Source organism: Hippocampus bargibanti, linkage group LG03 (assembly GCF_051943395.1).
Source record: "Hippocampus bargibanti isolate YZ-2025 linkage group LG03, ASM5194339v1, whole genome shotgun sequence".
Taxonomy (NCBI): domain Eukaryota; kingdom Metazoa; phylum Chordata; class Actinopteri; order Syngnathiformes; family Syngnathidae; genus Hippocampus; species Hippocampus bargibanti.
The window spans coordinates 7234991-7262158 of NC_142736.1; the positions used below are offsets into that span (position 1 = coordinate 7234991).

At 44.2% G+C, this 27168-nt stretch overlaps 1 protein-coding gene across 2 annotated transcripts in view; it reads right to left on the bottom strand.

Moving 5' to 3' along the window:
- shcbp1 (SHC SH2-domain binding protein 1) overlaps positions 1-27168 on the bottom strand; it is a 60803-nt gene that overhangs the window by 9173 nt on the left and 24462 nt on the right. Inside the window, exons 4-11 of one of the 2 annotated variants that reach the window (XM_088991772.1) lie at positions 25852-26060; positions 22159-22254; positions 21849-22079; positions 21586-21763; positions 19781-19901; positions 18333-18464; positions 17162-17280; positions 10554-10655 (exon numbers count right to left, since the gene is read on the bottom strand). In XM_088991772.1, coding sequence (XP_088847898.1) covers positions 10554-10655; positions 17162-17280; positions 18333-18464; positions 19781-19901; positions 21586-21763; positions 21849-22079; positions 22159-22254; positions 25852-26060 — 1188 coding nt within the window. The remainder of the gene's footprint in view (positions 1-10553; positions 10656-17161; positions 17281-18332; positions 18465-19780; positions 19902-21585; positions 21764-21848; positions 22080-22158; positions 22255-25851; positions 26061-27168) is intronic. The other variant, XM_088991773.1, reaches the window with a different exon arrangement.

The following is a 27168-nucleotide window of genomic DNA, read 5'->3' on the forward strand; positions in this document are numbered from 1 at the left end:
TCCAACTTGCCCGAGTGTAAATTATAATTCCTCTCAGCTGCTGTTAAAGTCTGAGAGCCATAGGCTATCACGCTAAGTTTGCCATTTTGTCTTTGGTACAACACGCACCTAAACCCCGGTTGGAGGCATCTCTAAGCAAAAGGAAAGGATGCGCGAAGTCAGGAAAACCTAAAACTGGTGGTTGAACTAAACAGTCTATTAGCTGCTCTAACACTGACTGATGCTCATCACTCCACTCAATACGTGTGTTGGAAGACACACTGTTATGTCTCACTTTCCATTTTTTTCTTTGGTGCTGCTGAGTCTCAACATTCAGAGGGGCTTTAAGCAAATCATACAAGGGACTAGCAATACAAGAGAAATCTTTGATGTATTGCCTATAATAGCTTAATAGTCCCAAAATGGCTCGAAGCTCACCGACAGTGCCTGGCTGCTGCTGTATCTGCCGGGTCCATTCTGCTCCCCTCAGCAGAGACAATCCTGCCGAGGTACCTCACTTCCGGCTTGAAGAGGTCACACTTTCGGGATTTGAGTTTTATTCCATTTTCCCTGAGACGTCGCAACACTCGCCTCACGTCCTCAACGTGGTTGTCAAATGTCCCGCTGAAAACAAGAATGTCATCAAGATAGGGGACACATATTTCGTCCCGTAACCCCTCCAGACATTGTTCCATACACCGCTGGAACGCTGCTGGTGCATTCATGAGTCCAAAAGGGATTCGAATCCATTCATAAAGGCCCCAAGGGGTCACGAAGGCGGTCAGGTGTTGGCTCCCTTTGGACATGAACCCCTGGTGGTATGCTCTGCCTTGGTCCAGCAGCGAGAAGATGGTGTTACCCCCAAGGCTGTTCACCACGTCCTGTACCCGTGGGATGGGGTGCCGGTCAGGGTGTGTTTTCCGATTCAGCTCTCTGTAGTCAATACATAAGCGCAGTGTACCATCCTTTTTCCTGACACAGACGACAGGGGATGAGTAGGAGGAAGTGGACTTTTCCACCCACCCCTGCGCTATCAAGTCCTGTAAATAGTCTTTCACCTCTCTGTACAGTGGCTTTGGGACAGACATATATGTCTTTGAAACGGGCTCAGTGTCTTTTAACAAAATGTCCATTTGTAGGTTTTCCACACACCGTATGTCGTCGTCCGATTTTGAAAATGATGCTGATTCCTCTCTCAACATCTGCTGAACGGTCTTTCTTTTATCTTCGTCCAGATGAGAAAGGTCAATTGGGGGGTCCCACTGCTCACTGAGAGGGATGGTGGTATCCTGGACATGGACCTCATTGACAACCGCTGAAGGAAGGTCTCTTTTAAATATGTTAGCTGGGTAGACAGACCCTACTGACTGCACTGTACCAATAATAGTCTTTACTGGAAACCTGATGTCATGGTTAGTAGGGTTCTGGACACTAACAACTATCCTAGGGATAGAACCTGCCTTTACTGAGACCAACGAGTCACAAAACTCGAGGCCATCTGGCCACTGTGGGTTTTCACTTGGCTCAAAAACCAATGTAACATCTTCCTTAAAGGGCTTAGTCTGTACTTTGCATGGAATAAGAAGTGAGCTATGCCTAGCTATGGTGAATCTCTCATTTGTTGTTCTTACATGGTACTCATGCGCTTGTCCCACACTAACTGCTTTTATGAAAGTGGCAGCTTCATTGCGCTTAAGGTGGGGAAAAGCTAGTCTAACCGATTTCAAGAGCTTTTCTGTATCCCGTGTTTGTGTCTCATTAGAGAGGCTATCTCACACAAGACGCTCAATGACATTAAACCCTATGATAGGACACTGCTGCTGGTCACCTTTTAGTACTAAAACTGGTACAAGTAGCCCTGGATCATTAGCACCAAGTTTAAATGGTATCTCAAGCCATCCTACATAAGGCATATCCGTTCCATTAGCTGCCACAATATTGAGAGTATTATCAGGGTCATTAAGCTCATTCACATTTTTCAATGACACGTCAGGTAAGTTTGTTTGTTTCCATAACTTATCTACAGCACACACCTGGGACCCCGAGTCCACATTTAAAACAGTGCTGACAATATTCTTCACCTGTCTGAATACAAGAATAACACCTGGGCTAAAGGCCGACGGGGCATGTAGAACTGCTGAGGGGCGAACCGCTGCTGGAACTGTGCTGCCCCCCCTGATCGGCCTGGGACCTGGTGCTGGGTGGTACTGCTGAAGAGCTGATGGGGAGTGCTGGGTGTAGTAGTGCCTGGCTGGTGGATCTACCTGATATGGTGAAGGTGGGGTGAAGGCGACCCGTTCAGGGTAGTGGTCAGGCAGGCGTTCAGGTCCTCCGCTGGTGGGCTGAGAAGTGGCTGTTGGTTTCTGAATAGTCTCTTTGATCTGGGACACTTCTGCTCGCAGCTCCTTTAAGAGCATCATCTCTGACCTCATCTCTTTGATCTCTGAAAGGAGTTCATTCGGCACAGTAACAGTATTCTGCTTTAAGACTGTCTTCTTCCCAATCAGGGCTGGTGTGTCATCTAACTGGACAGTGTTCACCGTTGTCACCCGTGCAGCAGCATTTTTCTTTTTTTCCCTGTCGCTCCTTTTCATTTGCACATGCCATGTTTAATTTTTCTAACAGTACTTCATCTGATGTGGTGGTTAGCAGGAGGAAAGGTTGCATGTCACTCTTTACATTGTCACTCTGGAACCCTGTGAGAACTGTGTGCAGGAATAAACTCTGGACCAATGTAGGATCATACTTCACCCCCGATTCAGCCTCTTGAGATGCAAAAAGAATCCTTTGACGAAGATCCATTGCACGGAGTATAAAGTTCTGTGGGGACTCTTTATTAGTCCGCACTTCCGATGAGAGCTGCTTGTACAATTCAGTGGCTCCTCTCTCCTGATAGTGAGATCGGAGAATCCTTCGTAAAGAAGGTAGGGTGAGGTTTTCTTTCCCTTCGAGGTACCTTGTCAACTGCAGACCTGGTGTTATGGCATGAACCACTGCATCGATGATCTTATTCCCCTGGTAGCCTTTACTGAGCCCACTTTCTATCTGTCTGACCAAATTAGGAAATGTGATTTTATCTTTTTGTCCGAGCTCACCTATTTGTCCAAATATTTTGAAATCTTTGCGCCAGGGGGTAGTGTCTGGAGGCACTATGCTTCTCTTTCGCACTGCATCTTCACCTTTTTCACTTGGTTTGGCTATTCCTAGTTCAAAATCTTTTATACTTTCAATCAAGTCCTTTACACGTAGCAAATCTGACATTCCTGCATCTTCTAGCTCTAATTCAGCTCTTTCAATGTAGTTTGACACAATATTAATTAGTTGGCCTCGAGTCTTTCCTGTAAGTTGCTCTCTTTTCAGTCCAGATATTTGGATTTCAGCACATAAGTCTGACAACTGTTGAAAATTCAGTCCAAATAACTTGCCTTTGATGTCCAACTGTAATTCCTCTAACTCCATTTTCGAGAGGGTAGACGCAGTTCAACTTCATAGTCTTCCCTAGTGCCCTCTAGTGGTGCCCTCTAGTGGTGGATGTACGCACAGAGATGCAACCGGTGCACATGTATAAAAAACCAGTAAACGGCGACGCCACTCCGACTGGGTTGATTGGGGATATTCGGCGGGAGCTTCTACCCACGGCGAGTAGACAACACTCGAACGCAAATATCCCAGCGGTGCCTCCAAAATGTTGCGCTCTCCACTATGGTAAGGGAGATACGGTGTTGTGGGATCCAGAAAAAAACCACAAGGCAAGCAGTGCGATACGTCTTGACTCAACAGTGGTTTACTTCGAATGACCAGATGTAATGCAAACGTATGCGCACAACAATTTCCTGTCCAACGATCTAAATCGGTCCGACACGAAACACTAACCGAAGCAGGCGTTCCTTGTTTAAATAAACATTTTCGATATATATCATTTGTAAACCAATAGAACTACGCAAATGTAACCAAAATATGAAATAAGATACTTTATAACCTGTCACACTTGTCATGTGGGCTGGTGTCCCAAAATGACTCCCTCTCACAGTCTGACAAAATTGACACGGCTCTTGTGTTGATTCCCATCAAATTGTGCCAGTGACATGCAGTATCCCCAATCAACCCAGTCGGAGTGGCGTCGCCGTTTACTGTTTTTTTCTACATGTGCACCGGTTGCATCTCTGTGCGTACATCCACCACTAGAGGGCACTGGAAGACTATGAAGTTGAACTGCGTCTACCCTCTCGAGAGGGAGTCATTTTGGGACACCAGCCCACATGACAAGTGTGACAGGTTGTAAAGTATCTTATTTCATATTTTGGTTACATTTGCGTAGTTCTATTGGTTTACAAATGATATATTTGTCAAAATGACTCCCTAATGCCCCTGAAGAGCCGCATGAAATCGGCCAAAGAGCCGAATGACGCTCGCGAGCCGCAGGTTTGCCAGGCCTGCAGTAGCATATATGCTTATACAGTTGGACTTTTGCTTACGAACTTCATTGGTTCCCAGACAGAGTGTGTAAGGTTAAAAGTGTGTATCCCAAAAATTAATTTCCCACAGGAAACCATTAAGATGAGAATAATCCGTTCCCAGGTCCCTTGTAGGTGCTTTCTCCGTGATAATTGTATCTAGTTCTTCATCAATTGTGATCTGTTTCGCTGGGTTGATAGCTTTTTGGATCAATTGTACAGATGACTTGTGCGGGTTATTTGTAGAGCCTGATTGATGGGATATTTTAACCTTCCAGTCTACACTGCTTTTGAACTATCAAAGTTGAAATGGGTCAAAATTTCACTGTTTTCTATCCATTTTCTAACCTTTTTTTGTTTTTTCTTTTCTTTTTCACTTTTGTTTTTTTGGTTTAAAACTCTGTCATCTCCCTTTCGTGTGTGTGTATTTTCTCTCACTCTGTCTGCCTGTCTCTAATGTCTAACCCCGCCCCCACCCCCACTGCTGGGTTCTTGACCAATCACGTGGCTTTAACCGAAGACTGGGGGCGGGGAATAGAGGACAAAAACAGTGGCCACCATTTTCTTGTTAGTAGAACGGGCTCGTTCGCGAACGACACGCCACCCATTGTGGCAGCTCCGTGTGTAACCCGAAAAAGTTTGTATGCCAAGGTAAAATTTTCATCAATGTAACGTTCGTAAACCGAAATGTTCGTAAGCCAAGGGGATCGTAAGCCGAGGTTTCACTGTATTTAGATTGTACATTTTAGACTGCATTCTGTACTGTGTAAGGTTCTTCTTCTGAAACGTGTATTTTTGTGCATGCAATGTTTTTTTTCTTTCTGCCATTCCCCACCCACCCCTTTCAATTTTGCTGCTGGAGATTGCAAATTTCCCCATTGACTATCAACTCATGAGCTGCCATTCATGAATTTATTGGGGAATTTAAAATGACTTAGAACGCCTTTCCCGAGTTTAGTTGGGTTTCGCTTTGTTTTGTGGCAGAGTGAAGATCAATTCCCGGTGCATTTTGTGTGTTAATTTGGGAACGATATGTAATGTATTTCCCTCCCACGAGGGGGCAACAGTTGCACATTGCTAAAAAAATATGGAGTCTCCAATCGGCCCGTGAAGAGCATGGAGGAGGTGTGTTCGTCACGATTATAAATAATCCATTTAATTTCTAAGCGCCTTTCAAAACTATAAGCAGTCTACGCTGACATAATATTGGACTGGCAGCATAGCTGCAACACGAAGTAAGGGTGATCTGTAGGGTGACTCGGAGCCAGTTCCGGATTCCTCCGATGAGTGGCTGCCGTCGAGCTCTGTGAGCTTCTGTGACGCGGAAGTATGACAGATCACCCACCAAGTCCAAGTGAGCATTCGCATGTTTTAGTTTGATTTTGTTTGCGAGGTGAATTCTTCTTGTAGTAATCTATTAGTTCAGATGTCCAAAAAGCCCAGTTTGCCGAGGTATGTACCGTTACGTTGATCCGGTGACATCACAAGCGCACGTGATGCTACTGTTATGTGTAAAACGCATTGTCGATGCCTTTTTTTCTCTCGTTGATGCTGTGAGATGAAAATGGCACAGTATGATTATGTTAATAAATATTTCTAGAGAGCCTGGTCCAAGTAGAGTATCCCCCTCAAACACGTACCCAACTACAGTAGGCATATGAACTATTTTTCGGGGTACACACCGAGCTGCCTCAATGAGTGATGTGTCGTTCGCGAACAAGCTTGTTCTAACAAGAAAATGTTAGGCGACTGTTTTTGTCCTCTATACCCCGCCCCCCAGTCTTCGGTTAAAGATTGGTCAAGAACGCAGCAGTGAGGGAGGGTGGGGTTTACAGTCAGAGAGAAATTGAAGAAATTCAAAATACCTCGATATACATTTAAAGCCATTAATTCCCTTGCACCCCCTATTTGTCTGACCTTCAAATTTCCATTCCCTGTTGGTCCCTCAGATCCTCATACTCCTTCCACCTTTGTGTGCCCTCCGCCCGTCTCACCACAATGGGGTGCAGAGCTTTCAGCCGCTCTGCTCCCAAACTCTGGAACTCACTTCCATCCAACATCCGTAATATTGACTCCCTACTGTAAAACCTCACCTCAAAACTCACCTGATAAAATTTACATTCATGTTCTAGTTTAATCAGCTATTTTATTATTTATCATTTTATTTATGGTTTCATTATTCTGTGTTCTTTTAATTGTAAAGTCTCCTTGGGTATTCAGAAAATGTAAATTAAATGTATTATTATTATTATTATTATTATTACTAAAGAAAAAATAGTATTAACAACATTGGTTTAGGTCTGTGTAAGCTCTCAGTCGTACAGGAGTGGTCCATCGATGAGAAGGTTTCTTCAGCCGTCATCTGTACTTTTTGAAGGTTTCGGACGTTTTGCCTCCTATCCAAGAGGCTTCGTCAGCGAACTAAAGTCTTACTGGTCGTATCGGCCCTATTTATATATCCCTAATGTCCAGAAATGGCGGCGCCGGACACAGCTATGATAAGTCCCTACACTCAGGTTGGGGGGAGCAGAGGACCACTCCTTGTGGCCCCACTGATTGTTTCTACATTCCTGAGTAACGACTGGCCTATTTGCCCCACTCCCACCGGTATCACCTCATCAGCATTACAAATGTTGCCGAACCTGTGTTGCTTAAACCAGACCGGTTTAATGAAGGAAGGCTATTGTATGAACGATCCAAATTGAACCTCACCCCACCACACCGGTTCAATGAAGGATTTAGTTGTTTTATGAGAATCACTTCTTTTACCCCCTTTCAAACCATCTATGGTCTTTCGCTAAGATTTTAACCTCATTGTCATCAAATGAGTAGTTGCTAGCTTTTAGGTGCAAATGTACTGCCGATTGAGGCCCACTAGTATTATCCCTGCGATGTTGATAGTCTTTGTTGAGTCTCCCCAATGTACTGCTCGTTACAATTTTCATTCATACAATGTATTGAATAAACTACATTACTTTGTTTTTCATTTGGTAGCCTATCATCCTATTCGCACTGGCTATGGCCATGCTGGTCAAGGCAGCTGAACCAGAATGCAGGGGCCCTCTTCGCAAGTCTGGAGTAAGGCAACCTCCCATCAGAGCCTTTATGGACGACCTCACAGTGACAACAACAGCTGTACCAGGAGCCAGGTGGATTCTCCAAGGGTTGCAGCGTATCATGGCGTGGGCACGCATGAGCTTCAAACCCGCAAAGTCCAGGTCCTTGGTTCTAAAGAGGGGGAAAGTCACAGACAAGTTCCGTTTCAGGCTGGGACACAACCAGATCCCCTCAGTGTCTGAGAAGCCAGTGAAGAGCCTTGGCAAGGTCTTCAACTGCAGCCTGAATGACACCGAGTCCATCAAAGCAACCAGCGCTGAACTGGAGGGCTGGTTAAAACAGTGGACAAGTCTGGGCTCCCGGGAAGATTCAAGGCCTGGGTCTACCAGCATGGGATCCTCCCAAGAATCATGTGGCCGCTGCTAATCTACGAGGTCCCCATGACCGTGGTGGAAGGTTATGAGCAAAGAGTGAGCAGCTATCTGCGCAGATGGCTGGGACTGCCCCGCAGCCTAAGTAGCATTGGGCTGTACGGGAAAACCAACAAGCTCAGGCTCCCCTTCAGCTCAGTCAGGGAGGAATTCATCGTAGCACGGGCACGGGAACATCTGCAGTACTCTGGATCCAGAGATGCCAAAGTGTCCGGGGCAGGGATCGTTGTGAGGACTGGGAGGAAATGGAGGGCAGCCGAGGCAGTTGAGCGTGCAGAAACTCGACTGAGGCACAGGACCATTGTTGGAGCAGTGGCGCAAGGTAGAGCTGGACTGGGGAGCCGAACAGCGACCCGCTATGACTCTGCCAGCGCGAGGGAGAGGCAGAGGCTGGTGCAGGAGGAGGTCCGAGCTGCAGTCGAGGAAGAACGAACCAGCAGAGCAGTGGCCATGCGGCAGTAGGGTGCCTGGATGAAGTGGGAGCAGGCGATGGAGCGCCGCGTCACCTGGAAGGACATCTGGTCATGGAACCCACAGAGGATCAAGTTCTTGATTCAGGGGGTGTACGATGTCCTTCCAAGCCCATCTAATCTGTGCACGTGGGGCACCACAGATACACCAGCATGCCCCCTGTGTTCCAAGGTTGGGACTCTGGAACACATCTTGAGCAGCTACCCCAAGGCCTTGGGTGAGGGTCGGTATCAGTGGAGGCACGACCAGGTCCTCAAATCCATCGCTGAAGCAATCAGCAAGGGGATTGCAGCAAGCCGTTACACCCGAGGCACTGCGAAGACCATTCACTTTGTTAAAGAAGGACAAAGGTTGAATACATCAAGCAACCGCTCTGCTGGTTTGCTCTCCACGGCCCGAGACTGGGTGATGACAGTTGACCTGGAAAGGCAAATGAAGTTTCCAGCACACATCACCCAGACCAGGTTGAGACCTGACATCATCTTGGTCTCTGAGGCCACAAAGCAACTCTTCTTGCTGGAGCTGACGGTTACCTGGGAGGAGAGGATGGAGGAGGCTCAGGAAAGGAAGAGGGAGAAGTACCAGGAGCTGGTGGAGGAATGTCGGAGGAACGGGTGGAGGTCGAGGTGTATGCCGGTGGAGGTGGGCAGTCGGGGATTTGCCAGCCACTCCCTGAGCAAAGCCTATGGCACACTGGGCATAACAGGTGCAAACCGCAGAAGAGCCATAGGCAACAACGTGGAGGCAGCAGAAAGAGCCACCAGATGGCTCTGGTTGAGGAGGGGAGAGCCGTGGGGGCAGTGGAGCAGTAGCATGCCACTTGGACACAGGCCGGGGCCTTGTAAACCCCGGTCGGGTCACCTGGAGGAGGGTGTCTGTTGAAAGACCCGAAACACCCAGTGATTCTAGGAATCAACACTGATGATGTGTCCAAGTTTGTGCATCAGCAGATGTACTGTTAACTGGATGCACTAATTTTTGCCTTAACGTGTTTATCAGTTTGAAATAAGTAGGAATTTTGTGTTGCCAAAGGACTCTGTAATTTTTCAGAAACTCCTGCAATGTAAGGTACTGCCTTCCTCTCCTTTTTGTATCTTGAGAATTTTTGGTTTTATTCCCTATTCTTTCTTTCTGACATTTGTTGAATGACCACTGAGGCTACCCACAGTTAGTGAGTGCTCTCCTGATATGTTTTGACTCCTTTTCTCTACCTTCAATGCCAGTTGGTATTAGTTTAGCCCTATGCTGGAGGGTTCTGATAACTCCTAGTTTGTGTTGTAAAGGGTGGTTAGAGTCAAAAAGTAAGTAATGGTCATTGCATTGCAGGAGTTGCTTAAAAATTACAAAGAGTCCTTTGGCAACACAAAATTCCTACTTATTTCAAACCGATAAACACGTTAAGGCAAAAATTAGTGCATCCAAAAGATAGGCTACCAAATGAAAAACAAAGTAATGTAGTTTATTCAATACATTGTATGAATGAAAATTGTAAAGAGCAGTACATTGGGGAGACTTAACAAATTCTCAAAAAAGACTATAACCATCGCAGGGATAATACTAGTGGGCCTCAATCGGCAGTACATTTGCACCTAAAAGCTAGCAACCACTCATTTGACGACAATGAGGTTAAAATCTTAGCGAAAGAACATAGATGGTTTGAAAGGGGGGTAAAAGAAGCGATTCTCATAAAACAACTAAATCCTTCATTGAACCGGTGTGGTGGGGTGAGGTTCAATTTGGATCGTTCATACAATAGCCTTCCTAAGCAACACAGGTTAGGCAACATTTGTAATGCTGATGAGGTGATACCGATGGGAGTGGGGAAAATAGGCCAGTCGTTCCTACATTCCTACAGGAATGTAGGAACAATCAGTGGGGCCACAAGGAGTGGTCCTCTGCTCCCGCCCAACCTGAGAGTAGGAACCTATCATAGCTGTGTCCGGCGCCGCCATGTCTGGACATTAGGGATATATAAATAGGACCGTTACGACCAGCAAGACTTTAGTTCGCTGACGAAGCCTCTTGGATAGGAGGCGAAACGTCCGACACCTTCAAAAAGTACAGCGGACGGTTGAAGAAACCTTCTCATCGAATATTGGTTTAGATTGTCACTGCCACCATTGTGGCAACAATTCACATGTTTAAATCGTTGTCCACCCACCATCGGTTCATTCATCTTGATGAGAATCCCATCCTTACAATGGTGGATGCCGTTGCCGACCAGAGTGCACACACCGCCAGGGTAAATCTCAACACCAGCCCCCTGCAGAGATCACACAGCATTGTCATGTGTTATTGTAAAATGACAATAACATTCTTCTTCTTTTCGTTTCGGCTTTTCCCCTCAGGCGTCGCCACAGCGAATCAATGTCCTCCATCTATCCCGGTTTTGTGAATCCTCTTCTCTCACACCAGCTACCTTCATGTCCTCTTTGACCACATCCATAAACCTCCTCTTCGATCTTCCTCTCGGTCTCCTGCCTGCCATTTGTAGGTCAATGTATTTTCAGATGGTAACAAGCTTGAGATAGTGATTTTTTTAAAGATCTTAGAGAGTGGCCAAAATGGCTTTACAAGTGGTTTTGTGCATTATTTTGTCTCACACCAGTTACCTTCATGTCCTCTTTGACAACATCCATAAACCTCCTCTCGGTTTCCTACCAGGCAGTCCAAGGCTCAGCATTCTTCTCCCGATATAATCACTGTCTCTCCTCTGAACATGTCCAAACCATCTCAGTCTGGCCTCTCTGACTTTCTCTCCAAAGCCTCTAATATGAGTTGTCCCTCTAATGTACTCATTCCTGATCCTATCCAACCTGGTCACTCCCAAAGAAAACCTCAACATATTCAGCTCTGCTACCTCCAGCTCTGCTTCCTGTCCTTTTCAGTGGCACTGTCTCCAGTCCAAACATCATGGCTGGTCGCACCACTGTTTTATACACTTTTCCTTTCATCCTAGTTGAAACCCTTCTATCACACATCACACCTGACATTTTTCTTCAGCCGCTCCAGCCTGCCTGGACACGTTTCTTCACCTCTTTTCCACACTCTCCATTGCTCTGGACAGTTGACCCAAGTACTTAAAATCTTCCACATTATTTCTTCTCCCTGTAGCATCACTCTTGCACTTGGATCCCTCTCTTTCGCACATATATTCCGTCTCACTGCGACTGACCTTCGTTCCTCTTCTTTACAGGGCATACCTCCACATCTCTAGTTTCTCCGCCACCTGTTCCCTGTTCTCGCTACAGATCACAATGTCATCTGCAAACATGATGGTCCAAGGAGATTCTTGTCTCACATCGTCTGTTAGCCTGTCCATCACCATCGCAAATAAGAAGGAGCTCAGAGCCGACCCCTGGTGGAGTCCCACCTCCACCTTGAATTCCTCCGTCACACCGACAGCACACATCACAACTGTCTTACAGTCATGATACATGTCTCTGACATACTTTTCTGTCACCCCAGACATCCTCATGCAATACCACAGCTCTTCTCTGGGCACCATGCCGTACGCTTTCCCAGATCTACAAAGATACAATGCAATTCCTTCCGACCTTCTCTGTACCTCTCAGCATTTTTAAAGCAAACACTGCATCTGTCGTACTGTTTTTTGGCATTATGCCATACTGCTGCTCACAAATGTTCACTTCTGCTCTTAGTCTTGCTTCAACTACTCTTTACCAGAGTTTCATTGTATGGCTCATCAACTTTATTCCTCTGTAGTTAGTACAACTCTGCACATCTCCTTTGTTCTTAAAAATGGGCACTGGGTAAACTGTCTCCATTCTTCAGGCATCTGTTCACCATCTAAGACAGGGGTCGGGAACCTTTTTGACTAAGAGAACCATAAAAGTAAAATAAGTATATAGAAATGTTTTTCAGTGAGAGCCACATGCACGTGCGTGCACACATACAAACATGCGCACACACACACACACACACACACACACACACACACACACACACACACACACACACACACACACACACACACACACACACACGCACGCACGGGCACGGGCACTTGTCAACAAAATATCAGAATGTATTATTTAAAATAACTTTGTGATAGTACTTACTGTTAACATGAATGGTTTTCCGTTCCTCGTGATTGGTAAAAATCCAGGCAAATGATCGGAATGAAATTCAACTTGCCGGTCCAGAGGCAAAGTTACTGCTAGCTAGCCTGCACACGGCTCATAAGCTTCCACACTTGCTATCTGCAATATACTTCTCGCAGAAGTATGTCGATGTTAACATTAACATGGGCCTTGTTAAAATGTCACTGACGTCGACGGTATTGTTTCATTGCAAATTAGAATCAGAACATTTTCTCTCCTCAAAGGCTAATGCTCCGGTGCATTCAAGCTGAAGTGCACTCGTTGGGCTCATTTAAAGGGGTGTTTACCTGTTTCAACATGACGGCCGGTATCATCCAATCAAAATGGCGCTTTCGGCCAAACTAGGTCAGTTTTATCCAATCAAAATGACGCTTTCCGCCAACTGCAGCTCCAACGGGAAATGAACGGCGAAAAAAGCGAGAATATATAGTTTTATTGGCGAGTCATATGCAATCATCAAAATAGCCATATATGGCTCGCGAGCCATAGGTTCCCGACCCTTGATCTAAGATCTTGTTGAATAACCCAGTCAGGAACCCCACTGCCACCTCTCCAAGACACTTCCATGCCTCGATTGGTAAATCATCAGGCCCGAGTGCCTTTCATACTCTTCAGCGACCTCCTCACTTCGTCCTTGGTAATGTTTGCTACGTCTTGGTCCACAACAGTCACGTCTTCTCCTCTTAGTTCCTTCTCATTTTCCTCATTCATCAATTCTTCAAAGTACTCTTTCCATCTTGCCATCACACTACTGGCACCTGTTAATACATTGCCATCTCTATCCTCAATCACCGGAACCTGCTGCAGGTCCTTACCATCTTTGTCTCCCTGTCTCGCCAGCTTGTAAAGATCAGTCTCACCTTCCTTGCTATCCAGCCGAGCATACAAGTCATCATAGGCCTCTTGTTTGGCCTTTGCCACCTTTACTTTAACCGTGCGCTGCATCTCCTTGTACTGCTGTCTACTCTCGTCCGTCCTTTCAGTGTCCCAATTCTTCTTTGATCACCTCTTTCTCTGTATACACTTCTGCACCTCCCCATTCCACCACCAAATCTCCTTCTTATCTACCTTTCTTCCACTCGATACACCACGTACTTTCCGACCTGTGTCTCTGATTATGTTTGCTGTAGTTTGCCAGTCATCCGGAAGGACGTATTTGCCCACCCAGTGCATGTCTTAGCTCCTACCTAAATGTCATGCAACACTCTTCCTTTTTCAACTTCCACCATTTTGTCCTCACTTCAGCCTTTGGTTTCTTCATCTTCCTCACTGCCAGCGTCATCCTACACACCACCAACCTATGCTGTCTGGTTACACTCTCACCAACCACTACTTTGCAGTCACTGATTTCCTTTAGATGGCGCCGTTGACACAAAATGTAGTCTACCTGTGTACTTCTGCCTCCACTCTTATAGGTCACCCTATGTTCCTGTCTCTTCTGAAAGAAAGTATTCACAATAGCCATTTCCATTCTCTTAGCAAAGTCAACCACCATCTGTCCTTCATCGTTCCTCATCTGGAGTCCAAACCTGCCCATTACCTCCTCATCATCTTTGTTTCCTGCGCCAACATGTCCATTGAAGTCTCCACCAATTACAACCCTCTCACTTCTCGGGATGTTCTGTATGACTTCATCAAAGTCCAACCAAAATTTCTCCTTCTCCGCCAGCTCACATCCTACTTGTGGGGCACACCCACAAACAACATTGAACATCACTCCTTCAATTTCTAGCTTCAGACTCATAATTCTATCTGATACTCTTTTTACTTCTAAGACATTCCTAACAAACTCCTCTTTTAAGATAACCCCAACTCCATTTCTCTTTCTGTCTTTGCCATGATAGAACAACTTAAACCCTGACCCTAAGCTTCTAGCCTTGCTCCCTTTCCACCTGGTCTCCTGGACACACAGTATGTCTACCTTCCTTCTCTGCATCATGTCAACCAGCTCTCGACCTTTACCTGTCATTGTTCCTACATTCAAAGTTCCGACTCTTAGTTCTATACTCTTGGCGTTCCATTTCTCTCTTTTCCTCCGGGCATACCTCCCTCCTCTCCTTCGACCAACAGTAGTCAATTTTCCACTGGCACCCTGAAGGTCAACAGCACCAATGGCGGCCATTGTTAACCCGGGCCTCGACCGATCCGGTATGGGATTCAGAGGTTTGATTCACATATTTGTTTTGGCAATTTTTTTTTTACGTCGGATGCCCTTCCTGACACAACCCTCTGTATTTATCCGGGCCTGGGACCGGCACAACAAGACACTGGCTTGTGTCCCCTTGTGGCGACATTAAAATGACACCAACTTTGAACTCAGTTATTCCTTAAAGGACAACCAACACCTCCTGACAAGTTGCGTCCATAATTTGTAAAATCACTTCAAATGACTTCTACTGACCGCATTTTATTCCACCGCAAATAGATATATTTTATGTTTTAAAAGACACGCTAAATATTCACGGAGACTTGTTTTCGAGTTGATGTCAATGCCAGAAGTGACATCACATTCGGTATGCCCCTGACCGAGAAAGCGACACACAATGCATTTTGGGTACTTTTTTCATCTGAAAACACCATGTAGATCGCGAAATTAGAAGGAAAACTACATAAATAACGTGATATTGTCCTGAAGAATTAATGTCTCTCTGTGTCTTTGTTTTGTCATATTGTCTCTATGCTGTCATATTATTTGTTATTTAGTTTTTTTTGTTCTTTTGACTTCAAGACGGCGCCCCGAGAGTGGCTGCCTTTCCAGCAGCTCATGTATTTTGTTTTTCTACTTTCATTCCTTTCATAACTTTGCTGCTGTGAAATGTAAATTTCTCCACTGTGAGACTAATAAAGGCAAATCCAATCCAATCCAATCCAATATTGAATTGTTTTCTGGCAACCAATAGAGGTAACACACAAAGAAGGTGTAAGTTTACACAAATTCCCAGCGTACCAATCAGCCATTTCCAACGGACCAGAGCAGTCGAGCACCAGCGGAGGCGAACAAGGAAGCTAACCAGGGTTAGGGATTCGGTGCTTGGATAGTGGAAGTTTGATGCATGTGTACTTATTTAGTCGCATTGCATGCCAACTATGAGCTCACCTGGTCAAAGAGAGCAATCGCCATATTAGTGGAGCAAACAGATCGGACCAACATCCCCTTTCCACCGTGTCATTTGTTATTCTTTAGCGCTGTCGATCTCTCTCTCGTCTCAACATCTCTGATGTTCGTGTGCTGCTGAAATTGTGCCGCTGTCTCTTTTGCGTGTGTGTGTGTGTAAAACCCACCCCTGTCTTCCAACATGGAAGACAGGGCGATTTAAGGCGGCTTTACGGCTCTTATAAGCAGCTCCATATACTGGAAGCCATCTTGTGCATTTTCTGGGCTGCTACATCAGAAGCCAGATCTCCACCGGTTTCATCGCTTGCAGACGGCTCGAATTGATACGTAAGGACTTCTTTAATCCATTGCAAACATTTATGCTTTCCTCTTCAGAACAATTTGAATCATATTTATAACTGGATGAGTAACAAGAAAGCATCTTCTCCGAATCTCAACTCTCTGAAGCCATTGTTTTGATTCTGGAGCAAGGCAGTGTGTGACCAATGGTGACGTCACAAACAAGGGGGCGGGACTTTCTGAATCCCCCTGCTTCGAGCTCACTTTAAAGGACAACCGACGTCACTTTTTTGATTTTTACCTGACATCAGAAAAACGTTTTATAGCATCTAAAATACCCAAAACACGCAGTATGATATTTTTAGTCAAATGCAAAACACCAATAAAAATGACTTACAGTGTCCAAAATCTGCAAAGAATTGAGCTGCGAATTGGGCATTTTCAAAAAGTCCCGTCCCCAGTTCCTGACGTCACGCCAAGACGTCTTGCATTGCTAGTGAATCAAAACAATGGCTTCAGATTCTGACAATATGCTTTCTTGTTACACATCCAGTTATGAATATGATTCAAATAGTTCTGAAGAGGAAAGCATACATGTTTGTAATCGATTAAAGAATTTATTTGTGCCATTTTGAGGCAACATTGGGGGGAAATCTTTCACCCAAAAAAAGAGGCACAAAATGGCGACCTCCTGTGGCCACCTCCGTTTCCACAGGCTGACAAATTCCTTATATGGCGCTTGGATGCCCTCTTCTGGCCTTCTGGCGGCTTTTGGGTGCAACACGAGGTCCCCAGACCAAACAAGTACAGCAAAATACATTGATGGAAGGACCGCGACAATGCGTCTTTTTTACGGTCAGGGACGATCCTTTAGTGATGTCACGTACGGACTCGTCACCAACTCAAAAACAAGACTTCCTGAATATTCAGCGAGAGTCTTAAAACGTAAAATATAGCTATATGCGGTGGAATCTTAGTCAGTCATTTGAAGCCATTTTACAAATTACGGACACAACTTGTCCGGAGACGTTGGTTGTCCTTTAAGTCATTTTTATTGGTGTCTTGCATTTGACTTCAATCAAATTCAAACACTTAAATTGGCTTTGAGATCGGTCATCGGGTGTCATTTAGAAGAACCAAGGTTATTTCTCTAATATTGGCCAAGCAATGGGAATTTTATAGTTTCAACAAGAGATGATAAAAAGAAAAACACGAAAAATATGGAATTGATCAGTGTCCGAAACAAATTACCTTGGATCCATATAGATCACACCTATTCAAAGTGAGATGGGCCGAGGTTTGGACAACTACTCCGGTGGTCTCACACTGGAGCACACAATTCTCCATCGATAGACTTCCCTTCTTCACACCTGGTCATCAAATAGTTCATGCATAATTAAGGACAATAATAATAATAATAATAATAATAATATAACAAAGAGGACACAGAAAATTGGTTAGGATTTAACAAGTGTTTGTCTTATGTGTTGTGTCATACTAATTTCTTATTTTCACTTGAAGATTGCATCGCAAAGTGGCTTGCCTCGGCAGCAGTCCCCATATTTTTTCTGCTTTCATTCGCAACTTTGCTGCTGTGAATTGGAAATATCTCCATTGTGAGACGGCCGGGGGGTCGGGCCGTGCGTCGGCATGGAGAGCGGGGTAAGACCAGAGAGGCCTACCGGTAGAACACCGGCGACCCAAACCAACGCCTGCCCAAATCAGGTCGTTTGCAAGTCATTTAGCACCGAGTCACTATTCAACATTTGGAATGGATTTCGACTGAGGACCATTTTCACTCAGGACCGGTCGGTCGGAACATGATCTTAAGTTGGATGTTTCCTTTCTATGTTTTACATTAAAAGATGAACTGTTATCTCAAGCGCCCTTGAGTTTTGAAAGGCGCTAAGAAATAAAATGTATTATTATCATTAAATACAGTAAAGTCTCGTTATATCGATATCGGATATATCGATAGTCCCGGTTATATCGATACTATTTCTATGCACGCACGGAGAAAATTACATGCAAACAGGGTCGGATATGTCGATAGTCCCGGTTATATCGATATTTTTTCGGACTCCTTTGAATATCGATATAACGAGACTTTACTGTATATGTATTGCTTCCATCACATTAACGATCAGAGCGGAGTCAATGTTGGGTTGTGATGCTGCTCTCACCTCACCTCACCACTTCCAACATATTTCCAGCCACACCAGCCACACATATTGTCTCAATATATTCCCATTTGTTGTATTTTTTTTCTGGGCCTGTGGAAGAAATCTGAAACTCTCAGGAGCCCGAATCAATTCCTATTGTATTGTGATAAACTGCAGAAAATGACCCTTATATTCATTGGCTATCACATTTAATTGATTTGTGGGGGGCTTAGGTATTCTTTTTAAAACTTTATACTCACCTATAATACCCTCAATTGCATCAAACTGAATCAACTTAATGTTGGACATTCTAACATCAGCTCCATTCGACACAATAAATGAATCTCCAGTATACTTCTTCTCGATCACCACCTCATCTGGGAGTCCAAATCCTGGGAAGCACAAGAATTAGGCAATGGCAACAGTGAAAGTATAGGCGCAATTTGAGACTAACCCATGTATGTACCGGTACAGTGCATCTGAAAAGGAGTAAACCACACTTTTGTTTGTTTTTTTGTTTTCCACATTTAGTGATTAGTGACAAATAGTGATTTTTTTAAAGATCTTTTGAGAGTGGCCAAAATGGCTTTACAAATGGTTTTGTGCATTCTTTTCTACCTTCATGTCCTCTTTGACAACATCCATAGACCTCCTCTCGGTTTCCTGCCAGGCAGTCCAAGGCTCCCCATCCTTCTCCGGATATAGTCACTCTCTCTCCTCTGGACATGTCCAAACCATCTCAGTCTGGCCTCTCTGACTTTCTCTCCAAAGTCTCGTGACATACTCATTCCTGATCCCATCCAACCTGGTCACTCCCAATACCTCAACATCTTCAGCTCTGCTACCTCAAGCTCTGCTTCCTGTCTTTTCTTCAGTGGCATTGTCTCCAGTCCAAATATTATGGCTGGTCTCACCACCGTTTTATACACCTTACCTTTCATCCTAGCTGAAACCCTTCTATCACACATCACACCTGACATTTTCCTCCAGCCGTTCCAGCCTGCCTGGACACGCTTCTTCATTTCTATTTTAATTTCTTTGTTGGCGCGAATACTTCTCCATACATTTTGACGCCATCTAATCCATTGCAGCATTTTAATCACTCTCTCTGTCATTTTCCACATGACGGAGCAGTCGAGTAAATGAGGCCCCATGATGCATTGGCCAAAAAGTGAACCATTTGGGTGGAAAAATTCATTGCTTCATGATGCATCATTGTCCCATCACTACTCTACCCACCTTCACGACACCTTAGGTCTGCTGACCAGACATTATTAGATGTGAAAAAAACTCATTGGAGGCTCGGAGGGGATCAAGCCTTTCCCATTGCTGGTCCCACTCTCTGGAATGACCTGCCACAGACTTGATCTGAGTTTCATTCGCTGGTGCTTTTTACTAAATTTGTGACCTGTATATGATACCTGTCCATGTTAAGAAACGCCCATTCAAACTTCATGTTTCAATGTTTGACTGAGATGTAAAATTTTGACTCACAAATTGCAATGCGAAATTACTTCTTATTGGATATCTGATTTAACCCCAGTCCCCGACAATACATTTGCAAAAAAAATGTAAACGATGGTGTGTGTGTGTGTGTGTGTGTAGAATTTGATATGTATGAGACTAGCTAAATGTGGAAAAAAGTCTTGCCAGATGCACTTTACATTTATCACTCTTGTTCTAACGTTGCTTAATGTATAGTGTATACCCTCAATGGTGATTGAGTCGGGAAGTAGGATAGGGCTGGCAACACTGTACACCCCAGGGAGAACGAAGACCATGTCACCCTCGTGGCACGAATCAACAGCAGACACTGGGTCTCTATAGAACTGCACACGCATGCACATGTGTAAACGTGAACACACACACAGACACACAGACAGAAATACACAGAAAACAACCAAGGCACTCAGCAACAGCTTTTGCATCAGGTAGAGGTAGTTCTCATTATCACATGATGTGTGCTTGATTTTGTGTCATTTTGTGCAAGTGGGTTAGTTGAATAATATAACTTCTAGAAAAAAGTAGAGGTTATTTGTTTGGACTTCCATCTTGGAGAGAGAAAGCAATCAAAGTGTCCATCGCGTTAACTCTCGTGCGACTGACTAACGGCTGCGCATGCTCTGGCCGTTGTAGCCAAGCATCCCTATTCGAGCAATCAAATATGATTGGCTCATATTACATATTTGTTTCATGCAGTATCCACTTATGGGACTGCTTACAAAGACAAAACACTGCTTCAAATTGGCTTCAAATACTTCATATTGCTTTATCATATTTCCCAGATAATAAATTACTTATTTTTATGGTTTGGATTAAGTGGCCATTCATGATCTGGAGCGATTTATGTGTGCACCATGCGTTGTGTTTATTATTTTACTTTAGGTTAACTGCTTTGTTATAGCTGCAGCGGTTGTGAAAGTGCTACATATAATTTTTGAACAATTTTTTGATGATGATACTAGTGCAGCGTGTTCTACCAGAAACAAATTCCTTGTGTGTTCTACATACTTGGCAATAAAGATGATTCTGATTCTGATACTGATTATATAGATCAGGAGGCATTGTATTGTAAATTATTGGAATATTATGTCATTTCTTGTGTTATTGTCACAATTAACCACAAGGCGCTGCAGGTCTGTTCTGATACATTAATACGTCTGACGTGAGCGACGTGAAAGAGGAAGCAACGACGCATCTTTAACCTACGTAGTTGGAGGGGTTGTTACACAGAGGTTGAAGACGTCATTGGATTTGGTGACTTGTAGTGAAATTGATGGTTTGGGAAACTCTGCATGGTTCGAAATGCGATAGTTAACTGAATAAATCTAAATGTTATGTGAACATAGAAGGCAGGTTCTCATTTTGTTATTTATGCCTCATGTAACATTAGCATATTGTACTCTTATTCACCCTGTTCTCTATTGTATTATTTTGAATTGCCCTTACATATGACATCTGTTATTTTGCTATGCTTAGAATATCTTGTTTTCTATCCTTTCACTCCCTCCACCCTATCCCTTTTTAAATTGCTGCTGTGGACTGCAAATTTCCCCATTGTTGGACGAATAAATGTTTTCTGATTCTGTTCTTGGTGTTGGATTTTAATTCTATAAAATTCCCCTAAAAATGCTACTGATATTCCAGTACGAATTACTTGTGTTTTTTTCTTCATTATGCATTTCATAGCTGGCGCTACATATAGTCCAAAGCGATTTATAATACGATAAATAGGGTTACGTAACAAGTTGTGCCTTAGAGTACAACTTGTTGTTATGAGTACAACAATTTGCTCCATGACCAGGCTTGCAACTCAAATCATTGGTATTGCAGTTGCTCTTTCCCTTCTGGAATGAATGTAAATGACATGATTTATTTACAGCCTCTCCATTCCCAAAATAAACAAGATCAATTTGTGTAATGTCACCCGCATCAGCATAATCTGGCGAGGTTTCATCAACATTCGCAAAACAAATGTTAAAATACGATTGTGCGGCACTGTCATGTGGTTACCTGGACTTCACTGTCATCTGACGAAAAGTGATTTTGAAGCTTGTCGTTGAGGAGGGATAGGAGCTGATTTGTGGTACAGGAGATTGTGACCACATGTGCAACCTTGGAGCCGGATTCTCTCAGCCCACGACTTTGGATGGACTGATGTCGGGGATTATCTCTGTAGCCCAGCACATACCTGTAGTTGAATAAGAGGTTATGGAATCAAAGAGGAGGGAGAGAGGATAATTGGAAAACCTTTCAAGTGGATTTTTTTGTCTTGCCGTAACAATGGGTTCTCAATGAGGTACAACTTCCTTTTGAATTCTTCCAGCTGCTCACAGAGCTTCAGGCCCTCCACCATGGATATATTATCCAGCTCTGAGTCAGAGTCACTGCTGAGGCTGTTGCGTAGCAGTGAAAACTTCTGAAAGCACTGTGTACATTTTTCCAACGTGAGCTTGTATTCTGCCACCAGACCTACTGGGACTCTTTCCTCCAAGATGTCATAGTGTCTGAAGTAAGAAAAACATTTAAAGCAGGTTCATAAATAGTATGACATTTTGTATCGTTGACATGACAGGCTTCCCTTACAATCTAAGGCGAGGCTCGACACAACGGACAAAGTAGTCATAGTCATCGTCTTCATTTTCATCATCCCACAGTCTCCAGACGTGCTTGTAGAAATATCTGAGAATACAGTGGCAAGCAAAGTATTTGCATGTACATATGCAATATTACATAAACAATATTAATAATGAAATCCCTAAATTCCTTGGCAACTGTAGATTTAGAAAATGTTGCTCAACACATTTTAAAAAGTACTGTTTTCCGGTGTATAAGGCGCACCGGAGCATAAGGCGCACCCCCACCAAATGGTGTATTTTCAAACTTTTTCCACAGGGATGATTCCGGGAAATTTAAAAAGGGGGCCAGTTGGTCCTCTAGTGTCTAAAAAGGGGGCCAAAATCTAAAATTGATCGGCCCGATTGAACTAGATTGCCGAAGTATCCAAAAACTGATTGAAATAAACCAAAATACATTCATTGGAGCATGATATTTCTAAATTGCAAATAAAATAACATTTGAGTAAAATCTATTTTTCTAATATATAGACAATTTTAATTTGAGTCAACTACAGTGGAACCTCGGTTTTCGAACGTCTCACAGTTCGAACAAATCAGAGTCCGAACAAAATATTAGAGAAATTCTTGCTTCGTAGTTCGAACACCAATCGGTGTTCGAACGCCAATACGACGCGTGAGTGCGTACGCGAGGGTGGGGTGCTGAGCAGCGTACGGGTGTATCGCTCTCTCTGTGACCAACTGTTGTCGCTTGCGGACGTGCTGCGTTTTGCTCTCGCGTTTAATTTTGGTGTACGAAGAGTTTTAGCCCCTAATCATGCCTCCAAAGAAAGTAAGTGCTGCTTCAAGTGAAAAAAGAAAAGTAGTGCGTACAACTATTGCATTTAAGAAAGAAATAATCGCAAAACATGAAGAAGTTGTGCGAGTGTCTAATCTGGCTGGGGAATACAGCATGGCGAAATCTACAATCAGTACGATATTAAAGAATAAGGAGGCTGTGAAATCTAGTGATGTGGCTGTGGGAGTGAGAGCAAGTGTCATTGGATAGATATTTGAAGAGAAAAGAACATCCTGTAGCCGAGTCATCCGTAGCTGTCACGTTCCGAGCGAGAGTGACGGCAGCTGACCCGTCGGAACGTAGTGGAATGTTTGGGATCCCAAAGCAGGCGGCAGAGACGTACTACCCAAGCAGGATGTTTATTCACAAATAAAAGAAAACACAGCGAGTAAGAAGGCAGGGGGTAATCCGACCGGCTTACTACGCCAAAAAGCAAATGGCACATGAGTGTGCAAAATTACGCAATCCCGGAAGATGACAAATTTACGGGACGCAGGGAAAATACCTCGGCGGCCGGGAAAGGCAACCCCGCCCCCCGCTGTCAACACGCACGAGACAGGAGCAAAGAGATTTGAACGTGTGAGCACCCCTCAGACAGAAGAGCTCCCCGAAGTTTTTATGGAAGGGGACTCCTTCCAAACAATAAATTTCCCTCCTCCGTCCACCTGCGCCTTCTGCTGACCACCACAAAAGTAAAAAATCCTATTCATAATTCTTTTCTTTCCGAATGTACAATCAGCCTGGGTTACATTTATGTTTATGTTATTTGTGTCTTTGCCATTTTGCTCAACATTTTCTGAGATATACATTGCTTTTTATTTGTTGGTCAGCATTTTAATGTGCAATTTCATGCATAAAATAATGTCTAAAATACTGTACTAAAAAAGGTAAACATTCAGGGTGTTGGAACGGATTTAAAACGATTTACATTATTTGTAATGGGAAAAATGGTCTCGGTGTTCGAACAGGGTTGTGGAACGGATTATGGTCGAGAACCGAGGTATCGCTGGACTTTCACACATAAAATAAACAAACGTTTCTATTTTCTTTCGTTACTACACAGTCGATTCTGTGCTATTTTGATATTCTACGGTATTACAGAGAAGACAAAGAGAACAGACTTGGCACAATATTTATAGTTAGTGTCAACTTCAACAAATTTCTTTGCTGTGTAGATTTCCAATGTGCTGCAACACACTGAAATAATTCCCATTATCGACGAAATTCGAATCATCAACAGCAGTTTGCTGAAACGAATTGTCACCACCCTCTGTTGTTTCTTAAACAAAACGAAAATACTGTGTTATTGCTTGTTCTTAATGTCTTTTAGAGTTTTACTCCTTTTCTCTCTCTCCATATTGCAACCAGCTATGTCGATGTCGTTCGATGAAAATACTGCAAGGCACCATGAGTAAATGCATTTTCGATTATCTCATTCGGCAATTTCCAGCGGATCACGACCAAATTTAAAACCTCTAAAGGAAAACGAACAGTTTTCAATGGCTGTTTGACTAAATGTGTTTCTTTAGCTATTTTAACAGACGCATGTCAAATGTGGCGCAGAGCATGGAGCAATATCAGAATAAGAATCATCTTTATTGGCAAGTATGTATAACACAAGGAATTTGTCTTCGGTAGAACACGTTGCACTAGTATCATCAAAAACTGGAGAAAAATGGAGGCACTACACAGTTCTATTTGGGTTACTGTTTAGAGTGTTAATGGCTTGGGGGAAAAAGTTGTTTAAATGTCTGCTGGATTTGGTGCGCATGGATCAATAGCGGCTGCCTGAGGGGAGTAGCTGGAAAAGGTGGTGGGCAGGGTGCAGAGGATCCAGTAGGATTTTGCGCGCCCTTGTTTGGATTTTTGCAGTGTACAAGTCCTCGAGAGTGAGTAGGGCGGTGCCAATATTTATTTTCCGCTGTCCTAACTGTCCGTTGAAGTCGGATTTTGTCCATTTTTGTGGCGGCTCCGAACAAAACGGTGATGGAAGAACATAGGATGGATTCGATGACAGCCATGGAGAAATGTCGCAGCACCTCCTGTGGCAGGCCATGCTTCATTAGCAGCCTCAGGATGTCCATCCTCTGTTGGGATTTTATCAGGATGGAGTTGGTGTTGACCTCCCACTTCATGTCCTGAGAGACTGTGATTCCCAGGAACTTGCAGGTCTCAATGGTTGACATGAGGCAGTTGGATAGTGTGAGGGGAAGCTGTGGTGATGGATGTTTCCTGAAGTCCACGATCATCTTGAGCGTGTTCAGCTCTAGGTTGTGACGGCAGCACCAATATGTGCTAATCGTAATAGATGTGCGCCGGTGCTGGCGCAGTAGAGTTACAAAGTTGCACCAGTGGCTGTCAAAATGCGTAAATGGCGCAAGGGCGCGGCCCAGATGTATCCCTGTTTCCATATATTAGGCGCGCCGGATTATAGGGCGCATCTTCAATTATTGAAAAACGTTTTTCTAATATATAAACATATGTTTTCCAAATACGAAGCACACCAAATAAGGCACTACAATCGAGGCTGGGGTTACGCACTGCTTCTTCAACAGGGAGAAATGGAGTCGGTTGCTGCTGACAGTATTTGCAAGACCCGTCGTGGCTCAATATAACTTCACAGATAAGGCACACCTGTGTATAAGGCGGAGTGTTTGAAGTCAATTAGGGCTTTTGGGCGCGCCTTACACCGGAAAATACGGTATTTGTCCGAAAATACTTTCTTCCAGTGCTGCTCAATTATCTTTATTATCCTCACCGCATTGAAAGAAGAACATTGTAGTGCATGTACATTAAACACTGTTCCCCACTCCTCAGCATTGTTTTAAACACATGGTTCAACACAGTAATTGGGTAAAGCCATACCTGAGATGCTCAATTCCCAAGGCGGTCTGGTCGTAGTCTCCTGACTCCTCATAGACAACCTTAAGCTCCATTAGGGGGACCTTGTGCTGGGTTGCCTCCAACAGCTCCATCACACCTTGCTCATTAAGTTCACAGTCCCTGACCTCACACTGCAGAGGAAGCACAGGCTTCACACAAGCCTTCAGATCGCTGACGTCCACATCACACACCTGAAATAATGTACATCTACTGGTTAGTTTGAATACACCTGTAATTAACCATGTAGTTTGAACCAGTGTGGGGTGGTGTATTGCCAAGGTGCAAGTGACGCAATGGAGTGTTTAAGTAATGCAACATAGAATTGTTTCGGTTTGTTCATCTCAAACTGTCATTTTTGATGGAAAAAGTTACATTAATGTAAGATAACAAAAAGTACCAAGAACTAAGCAGAGGCTTGGACGGGGTGGAGCCTTTTCTTTTGCTGGTCGCTCCCGTTGGAATGACATTCCACTGAACTTCAAACCCTCACACTGCCCACCTTTGACCCTGTAAGACCCATCAAAGAATAGCCAAAAAATTCTGATTTTCGGGATCTGACATGGTCATGGCTACAGATTCAGGCCAGAAAACAGTTTGCAATGCCTCTTTTATTTCTGAGCTGAGAGCAGTGGAGGACAAGGGGCTTCTCCTCCAACCAGCTTAGTCAACTAATGAATGAGTGAGCGAGACTGGACAGCCCACCTGGTTTCCAGACCTCCAGAGCCAAATACTTCATTGTGATTGGTTCGCTCAGCTACGCACACAACAAGTCAGTTTGTGTGTGTGAGCGAAGGAACAATCAGCCAGTTGATGTGCGCAGCTATGGCTCTAGTTCAAGCGTATGAGTTCGATGTAGAGGTGAAAACCGACTTTAGACCGGCTCGACTTAAGACCACCAGTACTTACGACCACGACCGCCAGACCCCATTTTTTTTTCATTTTAATGGTACGCTTGCCCCCGCAACACGCGAGCAGCCCGGGAACGCATACGACAATTGTGGCCAATTTGGATCGTTACTACAACCGACTTCTTAGGCAACATAGGCTTAGTCATGCTGATGAGGTGAGACCAGATCAAATGGTGCAATCAGGCCAGTCGTAGACCCCATACTCCGGCAGGACAATAGAAGTAATTAATCAGTGTAGCCGCAGAGAGTAGTCCTCTGCTCCCCCCAACCTGAGAGTAGGGACCAATCATAGCAGAGTCTGGCACCGCCACGTCTGGACAGTAGGGACATATATAGGGCCAAAACTACCAGTAAAAGGTTTTAGTTCGCTGACAAAGCCTCTTGGATAAGA